The sequence below is a fragment of the Poecilia latipinna genome, unplaced genomic scaffold, assembly GCF_001443285.1.
Source record: "Poecilia latipinna isolate Pla-1442-1.1 unplaced genomic scaffold, P_latipinna-1.0 Scaffold1090, whole genome shotgun sequence".
Taxonomy (NCBI): Eukaryota; Metazoa; Chordata; class Actinopteri; order Cyprinodontiformes; family Poeciliidae; genus Poecilia; species Poecilia latipinna.
In genome coordinates, this window is record NW_015113706.1 from 31,266 (window position 1) to 51,204 (window position 19,939).

The 19,939-nt window shown below is 38.8% G+C and overlaps 1 protein-coding gene and 1 long non-coding RNA gene across 2 annotated transcripts in view; one reads left to right on the plus strand and one right to left on the minus strand.

Annotated features, from left to right (window-relative positions):
* Positions 1–19,939, plus strand: part of LOC106959516 (cadherin-12) — a 78,879-nt gene that overhangs the window by 28,505 nt on the left and 30,435 nt on the right. The window contains exon 7 of the mRNA XM_015052135.1: positions 14,657–14,910. Within this exon, the coding sequence (XP_014907621.1) occupies positions 14,657–14,910 (254 nt within the window). The remainder of the gene's footprint in view (positions 1–14,656; positions 14,911–19,939) is intronic.
* On the minus strand, positions 2,022–12,746 carry LOC106959519 (uncharacterized). Its single transcript, XR_001427377.1, has 2 exons — positions 12,339–12,746; positions 2,022–2,745 (listed from the first exon to the last, which is right to left on the minus strand). It is a non-coding gene; the product is annotated as an uncharacterized LOC106959519 (long non-coding RNA).

Genomic DNA, 19,939 nt, shown 5'->3' on the forward strand with positions numbered 1-19,939 from the left:
GAACTGTGCATTGTGTTGTTGCCTTTGCATGGAAAGGAAAAAGTCCCCTTTAACAGGAAGAAACCTCCAGCAGAACCAGAGTCTGGCTCAGTACAGGCGGCCATCTGCCAGGCTGAGCAGATTCACAAAGAAACAGAAAAACTGATACAGGAGTTAATAAAAAGTAATAAGTTAATGGAAGGAGAAGAGAACGTTTAGTTGGCAGCGTTATTTCAGCCGATGCTTCCCTGCAGTAAGGCAGCAGAGCCAAACAGAACGGCAGATCAGATGCAGCTTCTATAGAGACAGAGAGAAAAAACAGAGGAAACATAAAGCTGGCTGCTGCTTTATTGCCTTAGTGCTGTGTGGTCTCTTTGTCATACTGGGAGATTCCTTTATGACCAGTCCTATGAATCCTGGCTGAAAGAAGGAAGTTCTCCTCCAAGTTTTAACTCATTTGAACACTCAGCAGACAAACAGTCTCAATTCATAATGTTTCCAGCTCTCTGCTTGACAGTGGAGGTGATATTTTTTAAAGAGCTCAACTTTTCATGATTGCTACAGGATGGAAGATCCTGCCATCCAGATCAAGGTCGACTGATGCTTCTATCTCCCAGCACTTTCTCTAACAGTTAACTTCTTATCAGACTTTCTGCTGACAGTATTCTAGTCCAGGACGTTTCCATATCTTCGACCCCAAAGAGCATTAATCTCTGGCTGTGCAAACACAGGAAATATTATAAAACATGTAAAGAAACGCCAACCTTTAAAATGTTTTTTATTCACCTTTCAGTAATTATTACATTCATTTAGCATAAATGCTGCCTCATAACTTCTGACTTCATATGGCCATGAATTCAGTATCTGAAAATCTTAGATTTTATTGACAGATTTTTTCATTTTTCATTATAGTCCTCTCTATATGTAATATTTTATGCTTATCGCCTCAAGTTTTTTGTTATTTCATAACTCTCCTTTGGTCTTTTTTTAATCAGAAACTTTTCCACTTCTTGTTTGCTATGCTAGCTTTAGGAGCTAAGCGGCTTGGGGAATTTGACTGGCAGCCAATTAGAAAATGAGCATAAGAAATAATGTTTAAATCAAATATTTTGACTTATATTTTATATTTAAGAATGACTGAAAAACAAACTGAAATAGTGATTTTTTTATGGGATTCATTTTTTTTTAATTTTCCCCACAGTGCCCCCTTGTGGCCCTCCAGGGCGCTGCAGCCTAAACCTTGTAAATCACTGTCCTAGTCCATTCCATATTTGGGTGTTTTTTTTACCTCAAGATGCAAATATTTCAACGTTTTTCTTGATCTTTCTTTCTTTATGCACACAGACTACACTTGGTTAATTATGAGTAGATTAGGTGTCCTACAAAATTGAACTCTAAATGATATAAATCAGCGCCAACTTTTGTCCTGGCATAAAGTATCGTTCATTTCCTTTCTTCATTTTAACATCCAGACTTCAAACTTCCCTATTAAAGACTCTCTCTTTCACATCTTTTCATGCAAATTTCAGGCTGGAGGATCAAAAACATAGGTTTCTCATTAAAATCCGTACCTTCTTTGCCAACAAAATACTTTAAAGGAGTTATGACAAACCCGGCTTTTGTCTGTTGTTTTAATCAGGTATAAAGCACATATTTCAACTGATTGCAGAAGTAAGAGACGAAAGCACTTCAGTCTGTCTTTGTGCCTTTCGGGCTCTTTCTGATGTAAGTGTCTAAAATGCTCTTTGGGGGGGTTATGCAAATTCACATTTTTTTTCTTCTTCTTCTTACGTATCAGACAGAGAGGTGTTCGTTACCCGGTTACATTTTTAGAACATGCCCCGGCACACGAGCGCACAAAAGGTGCGTGATCCTTTGATCCGCAAAAATATGCAGCGAAGTGAGTAATTGATTCGTGGCTTAGTGCGAGAGACGCCTCGGTCTAAACCGAGAACCTCGCGTTCTCGTCATCACAATGATACATCATGTTTAGTGACCTTCTCATTGACACTAATGGAGCAGCAGAAAGAGACAGTGTGCAGTTCTGATGCAAATGAAGACATTTATTTGTTTACATCGTGTATACCCCTGACACACGGCGTGGAAGGATTTTTTTCTCCCATTGTTTCACTCCCAACGTTTGATATACTTCCATTTAAAACAATAAGACATTGTGGTGTATTCCCTACCCTGGGTGGGATTGCGAGCCCATTTAATTGACCACATCCCCCACAGAGGAATGCACCGAACATGTGCTATAAGCCATAGGGGAATGTGATATTTGCAGGACACAGAGCCAGGGAGGGAAAATGAGCGATTCCTTGGAAAGGTGTGAGTAGCAGGTAGCTGAAGATGAAGCCTTTGTGTTCCCAGAATACTGACCCACCCACATGCTTGTCTTATTTCAGAGTGCAGGAATATCCCCTGAGATAGGTGCGCAAATGTGTGCAGAGGATCCCTGTTCGCTCTCCTTTGACTCACTTCCCTCACACACATATTGATGAGGTAGAAAAAAGAAGAAGAAGAAGAAGGAGAAGAAGAAGGGCTCAACGGGAGAGAAACGAAAGCCACATTGTGCACAGAGCGGAGTTTGGCAGACCCCAAATTAGAGACTCAGGAAGGTTGGTTATGATAAGAGGATCAGGCTGAGTAATGGGTTCAAAGGATGATCATCTGCTTCCCAGTCTGCCAATACAAGGGGATGGATGGTGGAGTGGAGGGGGGGAAGAGCAGCATGGAGGCATTGAAGGGGTTTGCACATCCCATCTGCAAAACACAAGATTATGGGAGACAATAGGTAAATCCTGCGGAGAATTCCCAGGAAAGCGTGCAGACAAATGTGAGCGCACAAACCGACGCACTGAACATGAAAACGCATGCTCAAGGACACGGCTGCATTATAAGGCAACACACACAGATGGGAAGCAGTTGTTGCACACAGAGATTCAGACGGATAACCTTGGGTTGTGGAGGTAAAGATGAAATGATTGTCCATTTGCATGCTTGCTGATTTTCTCTTAGGAATGACAAAGAAACGTACACTGCAAAAACACAAAATGTTACAGAGTATTTTTGTCTAGTTTCCAGTTAAAATATATTAGTACACTTTAAACAAAAAAAAAACATTGCAAGTAAACTTTGGGCAACAAATATGAGCTTGTTCTAAGCAAATAATTCCTTAATATTGATGAAAAAGTCCAGTGATTATTTCACTTCCAACATGGGGAAAATGTCTTTTTATAAGGGAAATAATATGCCAGAGGAACTAGGAACTAATCAAGATTAAGGAATTATTGACTTAAAATAATTGCTAAGAAGTTACTTTCAAGTTAATTTTGTCTTATTTCAAGTGTACTAAGAAATCTGCAGTAGAAACTAGTCCAGAAATACTTGGTAAGACTTTATTTTTTCTGCAGCGGAGTTGAAATATTGTGAGCGCTAAAGTAGCAGTGCTGTTTAATGACAGCTTGTGTGGCATAACATTTGCTCGCTCCTACTCAGAGAATCCATTTTTCAAACATGACTATATCCTCGCTGTGCAAACTGAAAGCCCCCACTGGCCACAATACACTGAGTAAAGAGCATTTGCAGCAGACCTGTGGCGACACTTCCAAATCATCTGGCCGCGGAGTCTTATGGAGGGTCCATAAAAACTGTTGGACGGAGTTGCAGATGATTTGTAAACTGCAAACTTCTTAATACTCGACCCAACCACAAGCTAGGAAAATAAGGGAACGCAAATAAAATTGATGCATATAGTGATATCAGTTTGAAAGAATAATTTGTTCTTTACCATTTTCTAAAAATATTCAGATTTTACTTTCATGTGTACAAGAACTCAGATTCCACAATGTCAATATGCAAGAAAGGTCGCGCGCTCTGTTGACGGTTAGCATGCCGAGTTAAAGTACAAGCAATTATTTTAGCAATTATAAAAGTTGCGTTGTATTGTCATTGGTTAATTCTTCATGAAAAAGCTAAATATTTTGCAGATTCTTTCATTACTATTAAAATGGTATGACTTTTCTTCTTAAGTAACAAACTTCTGTGGCATGGAAAGAAAACAGGCCACTGCAAGTAGAGTCCACATAACGTAACTTTTACAGCCTGCAACCAGTTTAACTATTGAAACGTTTTTGTTTTTCCAATATTTTCCGTCTCTATCGACTGTTCCCTGTAGTTTCATAATGTACAAGTCACCCAGAGGATGTTTACAAAAGAACGACAAAGTTTGTCTCGCGCTGCTGTCACTAAAGTTTGAAAACACAGTTTGCTTTAAGAAAACTTAAACTTTTTAAAATTCATTTTTTTCCTTCTTCCGCTTTGGTCCCACTAGATCTCAGAGTGGAACATTTCTTTCAGTGAGATTTCAGTGGGGATCCTGTAATCCTAGACCAAACACTTTTACTTTTACCTTTTCTCACATCTGCCAGAAGAGGCTGAGCTAAACTCATTACTCTTTTTTTAATCTTAATTATTCCTTTTATTTTCAGGGTCAGAATTTGTATTTCTAAGCTCCCTCGAGTGAACAAAAGTGTCAATGAGACATTCCTCCACTCGATGATGCACTGACACATTTACAGCTTCATAAATACTTGTACTACCGTTGTCACGAATCTGCTGACTGCTCACTGTAAATAAAATGTGGATATGGAGAGAAATGTGAAGCAGTGAATAAAGACATCAGTTTTGACACAAGCTTGCAGGATGGAGGGAAAATACTGGAAACGTTGTCAGTCTGTGTCTGGTAAGTTTCATAAATTTAGGTATTGGAAGTGGAGTAAAACTTATTAAAACTGGATATTTTTAATAAATCAAACAGGGTATCTGAAAGTCAGATGCAGGACGTAAGACCAGCTTAGTAAGAAATGTTGTACTCTGTAGTTTGATACTTTATTGTATAAAACATGGTCTAAGAATAGAGCCTTGAGGAACTCCATGTGAGGCCTTTGGGCACTCATGTCAACAACTGCTAAATGAAGCAAAGTAATCCTGATCATTCAAGTCTTTCTTAATAAAAAAGCAATAAAACTGTTGGTAAACTTCTTTCTTTATGATTTTTGGCACACTCACATCACATATATGGGTTTTTGGAGAATTTAGTGAAATATTAATCCAGTGTGAAGAAATGCTAAAGTGAGTCTTAATCAGAAGTTAGATGAGAAAACAGACTTCCTTTCTCCTTTTATCGCCCCTGTCATTAATCACAGACTTAATTACACTAAAGCTATAAAATGACTGCTGTTTAATATCGCAATCAGACTTCTTATTAGTTGACTGTTGGAGCAATAAATATTTTTATGCTTTGTTGCCTTCCAAATTTATTGAGATGCTACCATGCTGTTTGGAAAATAAAAAAAGACTAAATCCAGTCCCGACTCTACTGAACAACAACTACTCACTCTGGTTTGCTGGTTGAATACTGCAGCCACATGGCATGAGATCAACCGTGTCTTGCTCAAAGACAAGAGCTGAAACCAACCTATTGATTGTAGGGCTGAATGTTCCAGTGGGGGGTGGAATGAGTTATTTTTGTCTCCATGTGGCAGGGACTGAAACGGAGGAGGAAAGGAGGAAACAATACCTCGGAACAGCAGGAGATTCAGGTGCCAAGCACAGCAGAGTAACACCTCACCAAGCAACCAAGCGGGGTGCAACGCGTCTGTTTATGCATGTGCTACGCCTGAGTCAAGTAGGGAACAAACTGTAGACGGAGAGTGACAAAGACGGCCGGAGAGGTGCTTGGAGTCGATGAAGTGTCCGCTCTCTGGTGGCTTTGAGGCGTGGGTGTAATAGATTAAGCTAGTGTCTCGGGGCTCATCCCAGGGCTAACCCTGTCCTATTAAGAGTGGCAGCGCAAGTCTTTTGCAGTCACTCTACTCCACTGCAGTGTGGACAGAGCTGCTGGCAAGCCACTCAAATGGCACTCCACTGTTGGGAGCAACCGAGAGGATGGAGATGCTCGGAGGCAGCCAAGGACACAAACCGATGTGACTGATGGCAGCACAATAAAGTGAGCATCTCTTCTCCACAGTGTTAAGACCCCCCGGTATTCAGAGGGACATGAAATGGCTCTCTGGGGCATGTAAGCTTTGCTTAGTGAAAGAGAAGCTGTTTTTTGCTCCGCGTTTGCTCGTCCGCCGATGGCAAAATATCGGTCAGTGGTCTTTAGTATTCTGCAATGTTCAGGTGAAATTATCAGTCACTGACCCCATGACATCACACAGCGCCTTGCAAAAGACACTCAGACCACTTGGGGTTTTCCACATTTTGCTGTAGTACAATCACATTTCAAAACATTTATTTTCTTGATTTTATGAGATACAGTGTACTTTGGGTACAGTGTACACTGCAAAAGCACAAAATCTAACCAAGAATGTTGGTCTAGTTTCGAGTACAAATATCTTAGTATACTTGAAATAAGACAAAATAACTTACAAGTAAGCAAGATTGTTTAAAGTCAATAATTTTTGATGAAAAAGCACATGTTCCGTTGACATTTTACTTCTTTTATATTTTATAACAAGACATAAAATATCTTGTTACAGGTGAATTAATCTGTCAGTAGAACTAGTACTTTTTCATCAATTTAAGTTTATATAGCTCCTAGATCTGAAAGTTTACTTGTAAGTCAGCACACTTGAAAATAAGATAAAACTAATATTTGCACTAGAAATTAGACAAAAATACATGGTTAGATTTTGTGATTTTTAGTGACTGTAATAATTGTAAGTTGGATTGAAATGAAGGCAGAATTTTCCCATTTTTTTTACCAATATAAATGTGTTGGATATCTACATTTAGTCACATTTACTCTGGATGTATTTCCAGTGCAACCGACTGCCTTCAGAATGTAACAAGTTACAAAATAAATCTCCACATATGTGTAATTTATTCAGAGCATAAATCCAGCTGCTCTGTGAAGGCCTCAGTGGTTTGATATGCAACATTTATGAATGAACATCATGACGAACATCAAGAAACGCACAAAACAAACTCAACTTGGAATACAACCTCAGGAATAAAACAGTGAAAAACTTAGTTAGGTCAGAGGACAATCAAATCAACGCCTAAGTAAATACACGTTGCAATTAACACACTGTGGTGAAATACGGTGGTGGCAGCATCATTTTGTTTTGAAGCTGCAGTTCATCCTGTAAACATCGTCGTTTTGAGCGCGATTAGCTGAGAGTAACCAAAATGAAGAGCAGTGTTTTCCAGTGAGGAGTGTCGATGCTGAACGTGGGATCAAAGAGCTTGAAATTCGGAGAAAATTAAACACCCCAACATCGCCTTTAATGCTGCCATTTGGAGTTATATTTTGGCTCACGCAGCTGCAATTAGGAGTCTGTGATATTTTTGGCGTGTTTGAATTTGCTTTGAGTTTCTCTCAGCGGATAAATCAAGGGAGGGGGCGTTAATGATTCATAAGTGGTATTGTAAATATATAATACTCTGGTTAAATAGATTTAAGGTCGCACAGTGTATCATAGATTAAACATAATTCTGGAGCTTTTTCCAAGCCATTTAATCCCCATCCTCTTAGAGTAATGTATTTGCTAATGATGACAGAAAGCCGTCCTGGTAAGTCAGGTGAGAAATGTTTACACGCCTCTCTTTGGCATGAATGTCATGTTAGTTTTGAGGTTCAGACTTGTTTATATGGGCCGCTCAGTTCGAGTGACACGGATAATAACTCTCAAGCGACACACACAGAGAGTTAGTGTATCGCTAACTCTCATATGTAGTCAGTGGTACATATGAGAATGTTTTGTTGCAGAGCTCTGAGATTTTCTTGGTTTTCTTGGAGCGCTCCATGGGAAACCTTCAGCTCAAGTGCTCTTGGATTTTGCAGAAATTTGGCAATGATCTGAAGTATGTCAACAATTCCACCTATGAATGTTTCAAAACAAACAAAATGAAGGATTTGCAGGGGCCTAATCAAAGCCTGCATTTAAATTACTACTTTTTCTCATGGGACAATGTTGGTTTTATTTGCTTTTTCTACCCGAAACAAAGAAAAGTAGCATTTGAAAACTGCAAATTGTATTTTCTCTGGTAAAAGTCTGACGTTCTGGAAAAATTTTAAAAATCTGTTCAGTGGGTAGGTTTTTTTGTGTACAAAATATATTTATAGTTTTGACCTTGTCAGCTATCAGTAATGTGCACCTAATTGTTGTTTTAAACATCAATGCATGCTGTATGTTGTATAACCATTTCACTCTGAGGTTCAAAGAAATCATTACAAGTACAAATTAATATGGTGTTCATCCCGAGGATGAATCTCTGTAAACTTCTGACCGTATCTAAGGTTTGAGAAGATTATCGGATTCAGGAATTGTAATTCTAAACTGAGCACAGCGCCAAAGTGAGAAGCCATTAATTATGCATTTCATTCTGGTTCTTCATTCCCTGAAATAAACAGTAACCAGAGAAAAATCTGCAACCAAGATTTGAGAGAGCAAAGTGGGAGTAAAACTTGAGTTCTTGGACATTTATTCCAGGACGAACTGTCACTGTTTTGGGAGTCTAATTATGTAAGGACTGTTTTATTATGTTTGAAGTGTAATACTGTAGCGGTGAGAGTGTGATGCGTTGATTAGTCCCTTGTTCTAAATTAACTAAATCCCTCGGAACATGGCAGGTTCAATTGGAAGGGGGGAAAAAAGCAGCTTCATTCAGTGGCACTTCCAGTGCAATGAAGGTGCACATTTACATATCAAAGGCTGCAGCACCATGTCTGGAATTTCAAGTGTGTTCTGTTGTGATGTTGAAGAGCAGCAGCACTGACATGAGAGGAACTTGCTCTGTCCTCCTTACAAATTCCACTGTTGATACACTTCCTTGTTATGTCCACAGTAACACATGAAAGGTGCAGAGGAGCCCGGGTTGTAATGAGACGCTTCAAATGCTCAACTGCACACGCAGAAGGTGCATGCATTTTGTTTAAAGATAACACACGTGTGGATCGGTGTTAACAGATACTCAAATGGTGCTGGATTGGGAGTGAAGAAGTAGGTCATCTGCGAGGAATGGGGAAAACATGTTAAATCATTTCTGCAGTCTCTGAACAAATGGCCTTTTTCCCCTCCTTTTATCATTCTTCACTTCTTGGGAAATTTCCCCCATGGCCCAGCAGATCTGATTTGATTCCCTCTTAGTCAAGCGTTGACACATTAGCACGTCTTCTCATTAACTTAGACTTTGTCATTATCCCCTTCTGGTCCCATTTTATTCTAATTTAACAACAGATATACCAGACATATATGCACCATCATGCATCTCAGACACATTTAGAAGTCAGTGAGCCTCTTAGCATTAGCGTTTTGTTGCCAAAGCTGAGTATGTAAATCAGTCCATAGAATGTGTTTGGAGGCTAATTATGCAGCCAGTGAACCAGATCATCTCCATCTTCCCACAAGTGAAACCGTTTCTGTTTTGATCAAATCTACATGTGAAAAATATAACAAGAATATAGGAAGTCTACGATAAACTTCCTATGTTCATCAAAAAACATTTAAAATTTCAAGATTTAAAAGAAAATTATAAGTTTGATTAAGTTTGCCTTAATCAATATAATAAATTCAAAAATTTTATATGACAATCTTCTCTATTGTAGGTAAAAAGCCATCCATTGTTGTTCCACTTTTTAAATAATTTCTGATTAACCAAATTTTGGGATTCAATTTCACTACTTATGCTGAGGCCTGATTACTGCATAAATAAATCAGTCAGATAAAACCTGTCTGACAACATGAAGTAGGCAAAAAAAATCACTTTTTTTGATTGTTCCGAGGTTAGTGTGTTTTGTAAAACTGCAGAGGAAACACTTTTTTGCTTCACACGAGTCATGTGATCAACAGTTACTACTGGTGGAAACCACAAAGAAGACAACAGGAAGTGGTAGGAGGACGATGGAGCAGCATTTTTTTATTGACTTACCATATGAACAAATTTATTCACATGGGATTTTAGTTGTTTCTTATTTATGGGAAACACCGCAACTGTGATTTTTCAACATTAATGCAATATCGACAATGTTTCAACAAATGAAAACGCAGCTACATTTCTGTGATTCTGTAAAGAAGAGCGTGCCAAATTCCTCAGTTGACTAATTGTCAACCTTTAATGCTAACTGTTGCTGTGAAAGGAGAAACAAACCGGTCTAAAACTTGGGTGGTGATTACTTTTTCACATAAATCCATGTTGGTTTGAACAGTTCTCTGAAACATACTGTAAGGGTGACAAAAAAGCAAAAACAGAGTAAATTTCTAATTGGGACAATGCTTTATTTTCAGCACTTTATACACAAACGAATCTGTCAGCAGGAACTTCAGAACACCAGCTGTGTTTGTTCGAATATTTTAACACCATAAAACACACTGCAATATTGTCCTCTGGCAACTGGGCTTTACATGGAAATTAGAAGCTCATATTTCAGTCCTAACTGAGGTGATGCACCAGAGTTCCTGCGTCTCCCTGATGAGAAACATGCTAATGAGGCCTGGTGTTCACCTCCTGCTGTCCACAATCCCTTGCACCGCCCTGTCTTCTCCATCCTCCCTCCACCTGCGCACAGATTTCAGCTGAGCTAGGCAGGATCATCCCCCGGCGTCCGTTTTGACTCAGCATGATCTATGTATGATGCGCTTGTAACACAAAAACCCAGAGTGCATTGTCATACACATTCCAGCTGTAGTGGCTTTACCTTCTTTTCCAGGCTGTCTCGACGTAAGATTTGCATAATGAGAGGAATTTGATTACATATTTGTGCATTTATTGCAGTCTGACTCACTCCTTCAGAACGGCAAGCTGCTTTTAGATGCAGACTTCCAGGAAATCAAATGAACTGGCTCTGAATGCTGAGATAATAACTGCTAAGCAGTCTTATCCTACTTTGTTGGTGTAACTTGATTGTCACGATCGGCATTTCACTGCAACGAATGCTAAATTCAGTTTGTACACAGCGCTACTGGTTTGTCTCCTGTCTGTGTCGTCACTCCTTGGGAGATATTGAAGGGGACAGAATGAATTTCCTCCTAAAGGATCCTTTCTCTGGGCCCTGCCAGTTGCATTTGGTGTGCAATCAAACCAATCACAGCAGTTGATGGTCAGTGATTGCTTTCAGATTGGCTTGGCTTCACATAACTTTTTTTTCCCTCTAGTCGTTTTATGGACCCCTGCTGTGAATGTGAGGCGAGGTGGGACAGACAGAGGGTTAGAGACGCACCTGCTATCACGGTGGAATCACAGTTTCACAGCCTCGCTTCATTTCTCCTGATTGGCCTCTAATCAGATGGCTAATTCATGCACAGATAAGCCATCCCATTTATTCTGCATCACAAGGCGTACAGTAGCTTGCAAAGATATTCAAACCCCTTGAAAGTTTTCACTTTTGGAAACGTATCAGAGGGGCATCGGTGTGAATGGAGGAGTTCAAATTCCTTTGGCAGTTCTGACTTTTTACTTTTCAATTCTGAATTTTCTCTTGAATATTTTAAATATGCTTCACAAAAAATCTACAAATAGGCGAATCCAGGAAAACTGAACCACATATAGGGAAGGGGGGATGCACTGTAGTTGCACTGGAGTTTATTTGAAGGTATCAGCACACAAGCGGTTTAATAACTTTTTGGATTTTTATTTGGGAACCATTATTAAAACCTAGTTTTATTCTAGGATTGCATGTCACTGCAAAAACACAAACATTTACCAAGTATTTTCGGTCTAGTTTCTAATGCAAATATCTTAATACTCTTGACATAAAACAAAACTAACTTTTCAGCAAGATGTAGTAGTTTATTTTAAGTAAATAATTCTTTAATATTGATTAAAGTTCGACTGGCAGATTATTTAACATTTTCCCCATGTTTTAAGTGAAATATCCAGCCAGTGGAATTTGTATTTTTTAATCAATATTAAGAAATTGTTGACTGAAAACAAACTTTCATATTTTACTGAGCAGTTACCTGTAAGTTAGTTTTGTTTTATTTCAAATGTACTAAGATATTTGCACTAGAAACTGGATCAAAAATACTTGGTTGGATTTTGTGTTTTTGCAGTGCAAATCTTCTCACCTTTACTGCAACGCCTCTACTTCTGATTTTGAAGACATAAATACATAAATGTTTTTCTCATTTAGCAAACAGAAATCATTGTGATCATTCTAGCTAACCTAAAGCAAGAGAAGTTTGGTTTGATTTTGCTTCAGACTGAAAACAAAAAAAAAAGGTTTGTTTGGTGTATGTAAACTTCTGGCTTCAACTCTGCGGTTGTAACGTGATAAAATCAATTTGAGGAGAGTGCTGAACCTTCTTCTCCCTCTCCATCTAACAGTTGCTGTCTCTTTTCATACTCACATTTCGCAACACCATTACCAGTTGTTTTCACTCGCTGTCTTCCGAAACAAGAGAAGCCTGAGTCCTGGGGCAGGGAGATAGTATTGCTGCCATGGCGGACATGTTAGTCAATTTGAAGTACACCGAAAGGGAATGTCTCTCATGTGACTCCGGGCCAGCAGAGCATGACCAGCTGCTAGCTCGCCCAAGTATGGTCGGTCACACATGACGGGGCAGCAGACAGGCAGAGGCATGAGCGCGGGTTTCATTGCTGTCAGATGTGAGCACCTCAGCTGCAGACATATTGTGGAGGCAAATTCCTTCCCCCAGCTTTTGACTAATTGACCCTGAGTCGACGTGTCAGAAGCCTGAGGAGAAACAAGATATGAACTCGGTTTGGAGGCTTCTGAAAGTAAGGTGAGGAGTTTCTCAACCAAGTAACAGCGGCTTGACTTTTTATCGCTCTGAGAATGGAAATCTGACATTTAACGTTTTAGGTTGATGATTGATTGGTTGAAGATGAATGAATACTACGTTCAAGCTTTTTACAGCAATCTGACTTGCAAGCCTCCTCCTTTGACTTTATGCATCTAGAAATAGCTCAAGCTCAGCCAGGTTGGATGGAAATCACCATTAAACAAAAACAAAACATTTTTCATCTAGAGCAGTGTTTCTCAACCCTGGTCCTCACCGCCCCCCTGTCCTGCATGTTTTAGGTGTTTCCCTTCTGCTACACACCTGAATTGTATCTCTGGGTGATTAATGGGCTTCTGCAGTACTTGATGGTCATGCAATCATTTGAATCAGCTGTTCTGGAATAGAGGCACATCTAAAACATGCAGAGCAGGGGGGCGCTGAGGACGAGGGTGGAGAAACACTGATCTAGAGTCTAGTGCAAATATCTTAGTGCACTTGAAATAAGAAAAAACTAACCTACAAGCAACTTTTCAGAGAGATATAGGAGCTTGTTTCATGTCAGTATTTTTGAAAAAGTACTAGTTCCAGTGGCAGATTATTTCACCTACGATAAGATATTTTTTCCCCTGTTATAAAGTGGAACTAGTCTGCCGATGGAACTAGTATTTTTTTTATCAGTATTAATGACTTACTGACTTAAAACAAACTCTTATACATTTATAGAAAGTATTTTTGCCTTGTTTCAAGTGTACTAGAAACTAGACCAAAAATACACGGTATAGTTTTTGAGTCTGGCTACATATTCACAATTGGATTTAGGTTTGCACTTTGACTGGTCCACTCCTTTGATCTTTCCCATCCCATTGTAGCTTTGGTTACATTTAGCATCACCTACATTCCTAAAGTCTTTTGTCACCTCTTCTAGGTTTTCTCCCATAACTGCCTTGTGTTTTTCACCATCTGTCTTCCCATTATTTTTAACCAGCTTCCCTGTCACTGCGGAAGAAAAGCAGCCAATGTCGCTACAGCCATATTTCACAAGTGAGATGGTGTGTTCAGGGTGTTGTGCTGTATTAGTTTTGCATATGAGCAAAAAAAAGTTAATTTTTTTTGCTCATCCATCTTCTTCCACATGTTTCCTGTGTCTTCAACATCTTTAAATTAGGTTTAGTGTTCAGCGCCTCTGACCCAATGACCGCTGGTTCTGTGTAACTTTCCTCATCTTTCTTTTCAGCTTAAATCAGGGGTATCAAACTCATTTTCATTTTTGGCCACATCAAGATTAGAAATGTTCTTAAAGGGCCGATTGTCGCAGAATATATTTATATATAAATTTGAGTTTGCGATGTGATTTAGGCGAATGTCCGTGTTTTTGTAGGTTTGCGGTTGTGCCACACTGTCCGTTTTATGTTGAGCTTAAACTGCAGAATAATTAGATCACTGGCCTAGGTTTTTTTTAGAGGTACTGGAATAAAGTTGTGAATAAAAATGAGACTTTTCAGATTTTTGTTGCAAAGATTAACCATTTATCATCTGTCTTCCTACTTCAGATTTCTGCAAAACTTTGAGCTGGTTTATCACATAAAATTCTAATAAAATACATTAAAGTTTGTGGCCATAATGTGACAAAATGTGAAACAGATTAACTTGTGTGGATATCCTTGCAAATCGGGTTATTTGGCTTTTTAATGGTGTTAAAAGTTAACTGCAGTCAGAGGGCAAACTGCAGTCAGTTAAGACTCAGAAGGACTTGCAGCACCACTTGAAGAGCTCTTAACTCTCAGCAAGTGAACTTCACATTGAGAGGAAATTAGAATACAAGTGCTGACACACTTCACATGATTTGAAATTAGGCTTTTAAATGTACTCTGTTGATGCAACTTGAACGGTTCTGTTTTCTGTCTTCCTCTCTGTGTTTGCAGCCGCTGGACTATGAGACCAAGAAGGCGTACACCTTCAAGGTGGAAGCCTCCAACGCTCATTTGGATCCACGATTCCAGAGCTTTGGGGCTTTCAAAGACACAGCAACAGTGAAGATTAACGTGCTGGATGTGGATGAGCCCCCGGTGTTCAATAAGCCCTCCTATGTGATGGATGTGTACGAGGACACGCCCGCGGGCACCATCATTGGGGCGGTGACGGCACAGGATTTAGACGCCAGCAGCAGCCCAGTCAGGTAAAGTTAAAGCTTTCACAGTGTTTTAAGACAGGTTGATATCATTAATCATCTTCTTTATGTCAAAGTCCCCAAGAAAACCATTCAAAAAGTTAAAAGTTCACGTATTAAAGGTGCTGAAAGATTGGAAAAGACATAAGAATTCCAACTAAATGAAGCCATCTATGCATTTGATGCTATGAAGGTGCATTTGAAACTCATAATAAAAAACTTTCAGTTGGTTGTTTAAGTCACATGACTTGGACAGGAGTCATTAACATTAAGACATTAGACATGACTTGAATACGTGTTCAGATTTCTGACTTGTCTTGGAGTTTTACAGAATTGACTTGGGACTTGCACCTTTTTACTTGAAAAGGCTTGACCAAAATCAAGAGTTAATAAATATCTAGGTCAAATATCACACATTTAAGCAACAAGTTCAAAGCACTTTACATCATAAAAATATCATTGTTTCTTTTACATTTGACAAATGTCATCAAAATCATCAAGCAAACAAATGTATTGATAAATGTTTCACTAACTACTAATCTAAGGCAACTTTAAGAAGTAGGTTTTTAGCCCTGATTTATAGGAACTCAGTGTTTCAGCTCTTTTGCAGTTTTCTGGAAGTTTCTTCCAGATTTGTGGAGCATAGAAGCTGAATGCTGCTTCTCCATGTTTGGTTCTGGTTCTGGGGGTGCAGAGCAGACCAGAACCAGAAGACTTGAGAGGTCTGGAAGGTTGATGCAGCAACAGCAGATCTTTAAGCCGCCCAGTGATTTATACTCTCCTAGCTACAGGGAGCCAGTGGAAGAACTGGGGTGATGTGCTTTATCGTCCTGGTTTTAGTCAGAACACCGGCAGCAGCGTTCTGAATCAGCTGCAGTAGGACGATTGACTTTTTAGCCAGATCTATAAAGACACTGTTGCAGTAATCAATGCAACTAAAGATAAACGCATGGGTGAGTTTCTCTAGATCTTTCTGGAACATCAATCCTTTAATCCTGGAAATGTTCTTCAGGTGATAGAAGGCCGACTTTGTAACGGTCTTTATGTGACAGGTCAGAGTTCATCACTAAACCCAGATTTTGCACCAGATCTCTAGTTTCTAGCTGTAATAGCTGAAGCTGTGAAAGTTTTGGCACATCCACACATTTATCTGTTCTAAGCATCTGTTCAGTGCTTCGATGGGCTCAGAGTCACCAGGTGAAATTGTATTGAAACTGTGTATTATCTGTGTAGTTATGGTAACTAATCTTATTTCTTGTTGTAATACGACACAGAGGGAGCATAAAGACAAAAACATTGTAATGTAAAAAACTGGTAAAAAAAAATTACCCTGGGTTAATTTTCTCTTTTTAATTTGTCATTAAAGTTTTAGCATTCTTTCCACACAGAGAAGTAAAAATTTCCACTTTCTTTAAAACTTATTCAGCCTTTAGAAGCTTCACTGCAGGACCAAACCTCTTTTTCTATTCAGTGAGGATTAAAAACCAAAAGGGAGAACGACTGTGCCATTGCAGCCTGTGATTGAAGGTTTTAGATCTCTAATTCATTCATCAACGTCCGCAGTCTTCATTCATCAATGTCATCACGGCTTTAATCGTGAAAGTTTTGTCAGCTTTACTCATCAGTTTGAGAACTAATCAATCTATGTAGAACATTTGACTCTGTCTTGTAAAACCCTGCTAGCGTCATCTTCTGGCAGGTCAGCAATTGTCGGTGACACGGTGTGACACGGAGGGAATATTCAAGCTTTGTAAGTGGTCTCATTATAAATGCTTGCACCTGCACGCACAAAACAAGGTGTTTCAGCAAATAAGAGAGTGGATTACTGTGTTTGATCATTGGTTCAGAGAGTGGCTATGTCTTTCACATGCAGATGAGTTTTTTTTCCCTTGAAACCTTAAGATATTTCTCTTACAAACTCCCCCAGATATCACTTCTTCAGAAACCTTCCATCAAGGCCAAAGCTCTGTTTTGCAATTTTTAGGAAAGTCTTGAAGTTTTGCACTGAATTTAAATGAACGCTTTAATTATCTATGTTTAATAAAGTCTGGCCTGGTTCTTTCACTCAATCCAATCAAAAAGTATTTGTCTAATTTTATGCACAGCTGTAGAAAACAGTAAATGACAACATTAGAATCAGATAGACCTGATTAATCGATCAACGTTAGAATGATCACTCGTGTGGATGCAGAAGTTTTGGCAGCTTGCTTCTCTGCAGCATACTGCCGTGTATTAACACAATGCAACAATGGGAAGCTATCAGCAATGACCTTAGAGAAGCAATAAATGAAATTTCTCTCTTCACCTGTGATTGCCAGTAAACCATCAAGCAGCGCATATCAATTTAAGCAGATTCTGTTAACTTAAATTTAACATAAAAAAAATTAAGGAAAGCATTCAAAAACATATTTCCTCATCGTCTGTGAGCCATTATTAATTTTTTAATGGTTAGCATTTAAAGTTGCATTTTCCATTAGTAATAAAGATAATTGGCACGGCTAAAGTCAGAGTTTATTTTTATATTTCCTGGGGAATGTAGACCTTTACTCTGGAATTTGCAGAAGTCAGCCAACATTTCAAAATCCAACTTTCCTGTTATCTGCTGAAAAATTAAGAGCGTACATTTTGTTTCTTCAAATATTGTAGATTTGCTGAACAGAAAATCAGAAAATAGGCCAACTTTATGCTAATAATTTAGTTTTATTCCACATAAACATTTGCGAACAGGGAAATCCTTGAATACTGAACTACAAATAGGTATCCACTTTACGCCAAACTGTGAAGATTCTGATTTCATCCTTTTTTTTCCTACATTTTTTTAACAAAAAAAGTATGAGGTCTAATTTTTAACATAGCAAAATGCTTTTCCTCTTGAAGATAATCTATTTGGACACTGAACTCAGTTTTGTAGAACCAACATGCTTCATTAAACTCAAGTCACACTCTTTCCAAGTCATTCTCTATCCGTCTGTCTTGCTGCCTTCGTGAGCACTTATAGGACATCACTACCTCCTTTTTTTAAGCCGTAAAACATTCATCACTTCTGGATAACAATAGCCCATCCATTGCAGAGACAAAAGAAAGAGTGATTTAAAAAATGCATGAGGAACACTCTTTTATTACTCTACGCACCACTTTTACAGTGTTAAATTGCTTCAGGGTGATGGGTACTCAGTCTTAAATGGCTGAAAAAGAGGAAATACCTGTTGCATGATGAGCAGTTGTTTTACTATTAATATTTCATCACGAGGAAAACAATAGAACAGCGGAAGCGGAGATTTGTTCAACAAGAAAAAGCTAATGCCCTCTGCTCTGTGGATCTCCACTTTGTCTCCGGTCTTTAAATATTCATCAGTAGCACAGATGACATTGTTATTTTCTGCGTTCTTCAGAGAGCAGCCTTGCATTGTTGGCTTCAAAACAATAGGACTCCATATGCCCTGTCATGCATAGGGAATCATGCTTTTAGACTTCAAACCAAACCCATTCAGCTACTTAGCGCTAGAAGATTTTCTTCAGCTCGGAATGCAGAGTTGCATTGTTGGGTTATTCCTATAAAAGTTTAGGTTTTATATTGTCATTAATTGTGACAGTAATCCTAAGAATTACAAGACACCAACACTCCAGTCTGTAAAGATGTTTTCACACCTGACAGTCCAGCAGACTCTGTTGGATTGGGAACCAAAACTGCAACATTTGTCACACTTTCAGGTATTGCGGTTCACTTTCACACTCTACTGTGTCAAACAAACCAAATTCTTTGAAGAACCTGTTCATCCCCTCGCCTTTGATGGCGCTGCACCAAAAACTAACAAAGAGAACAACATATAAACCACTGAAGAAGACCCTGAATGCAACTTTCTTCTTCAGGAAATATAGGCAAACGCTGAGCGGCGCCAGATTTTAGTGGTTGTAAGATTTCTCTTTTGTTTTTGGTAAAGGACCACAAACCATTTCTCCTGCTGCCAGTAAACTCTCACGTTTGCCATGATTGTATTTACGAAGAATGCACTTCGCTTCCTGCTTTTGGAGCACTTGCTGGTCCGCTTCAATCTGTTCACTTCAATCGAACACAGACTGAGGTTTGTAGGCGGGTCAGAGTTCGGATCAGAGTTTGATTGCACATTGACACCTCCCCAAACAAATTGGACTTTCAACACAAACAGAGTTTAATTTAAGCAGACTAGACAAGAATGGAGGAATGGTATGAATGCAAACATCACCTGTAAACTCTAACACTCAGTGAGCGTGGAAAATATACAAAAAGCACACCTCTTCTTTACTGAAATTATGTTTTGCGTTTGGTTTGATGCTCATGTAGAGGGAAGGAACTTTACTGCTCTGCAAAGCAGAAGATAAGAGTAATTAATTTTCATATCTATAGCTGTCACTGCCATGGACTCAGGGCTAAGGAGACTCTTCAGATCTGTGATTTATTTTCTTTTTTTACAGCTGTTTATCAGTTCTGCTGAATTAACTCAGATCAACTACAACAAAAATAATTTATTTAATGTTTTCTGCCCAACAGGGATACTGTATTTTATTCCCTCTAGTTTGTCTTTCATTTTAAGACATGGTGAGTTCTTATTATGACATGGTGCAAACCAAATAAAACATATGTATTATCCAGTAATGCCTTCTGAAATAAAAAAATAGAAAAGAACCTCTTTGCCTTGAGGAAAAATTATAAACCATTGATCTTTTGAACTCTTGATGGGAGTTTGGCTGCAGTTTTCATCAAAGAGAGTCTCGCTAAACTGGTTGGACACATTCATGTTCACTTCAAGGCTGCAGGCAACGCAGAGAGACACGGCACCGACAAATCAAACCTGAAACACTCATGAAGTCGTTTGGTTACGTTTCTCATTACTGTAAAACACCAAATGAGGGTGAATGGGTATTTCTCTTAATGATAATTAAAAAAAAAAACTCTACAGCCATTCATATTATTTCCTATTAGGATGAAAAAGCTCACAACAGAAAAGAAAAAAAATCAGAGTATGTTGCCAAAGAGGCTAGCCCAGTCCAGGCTCAGCCT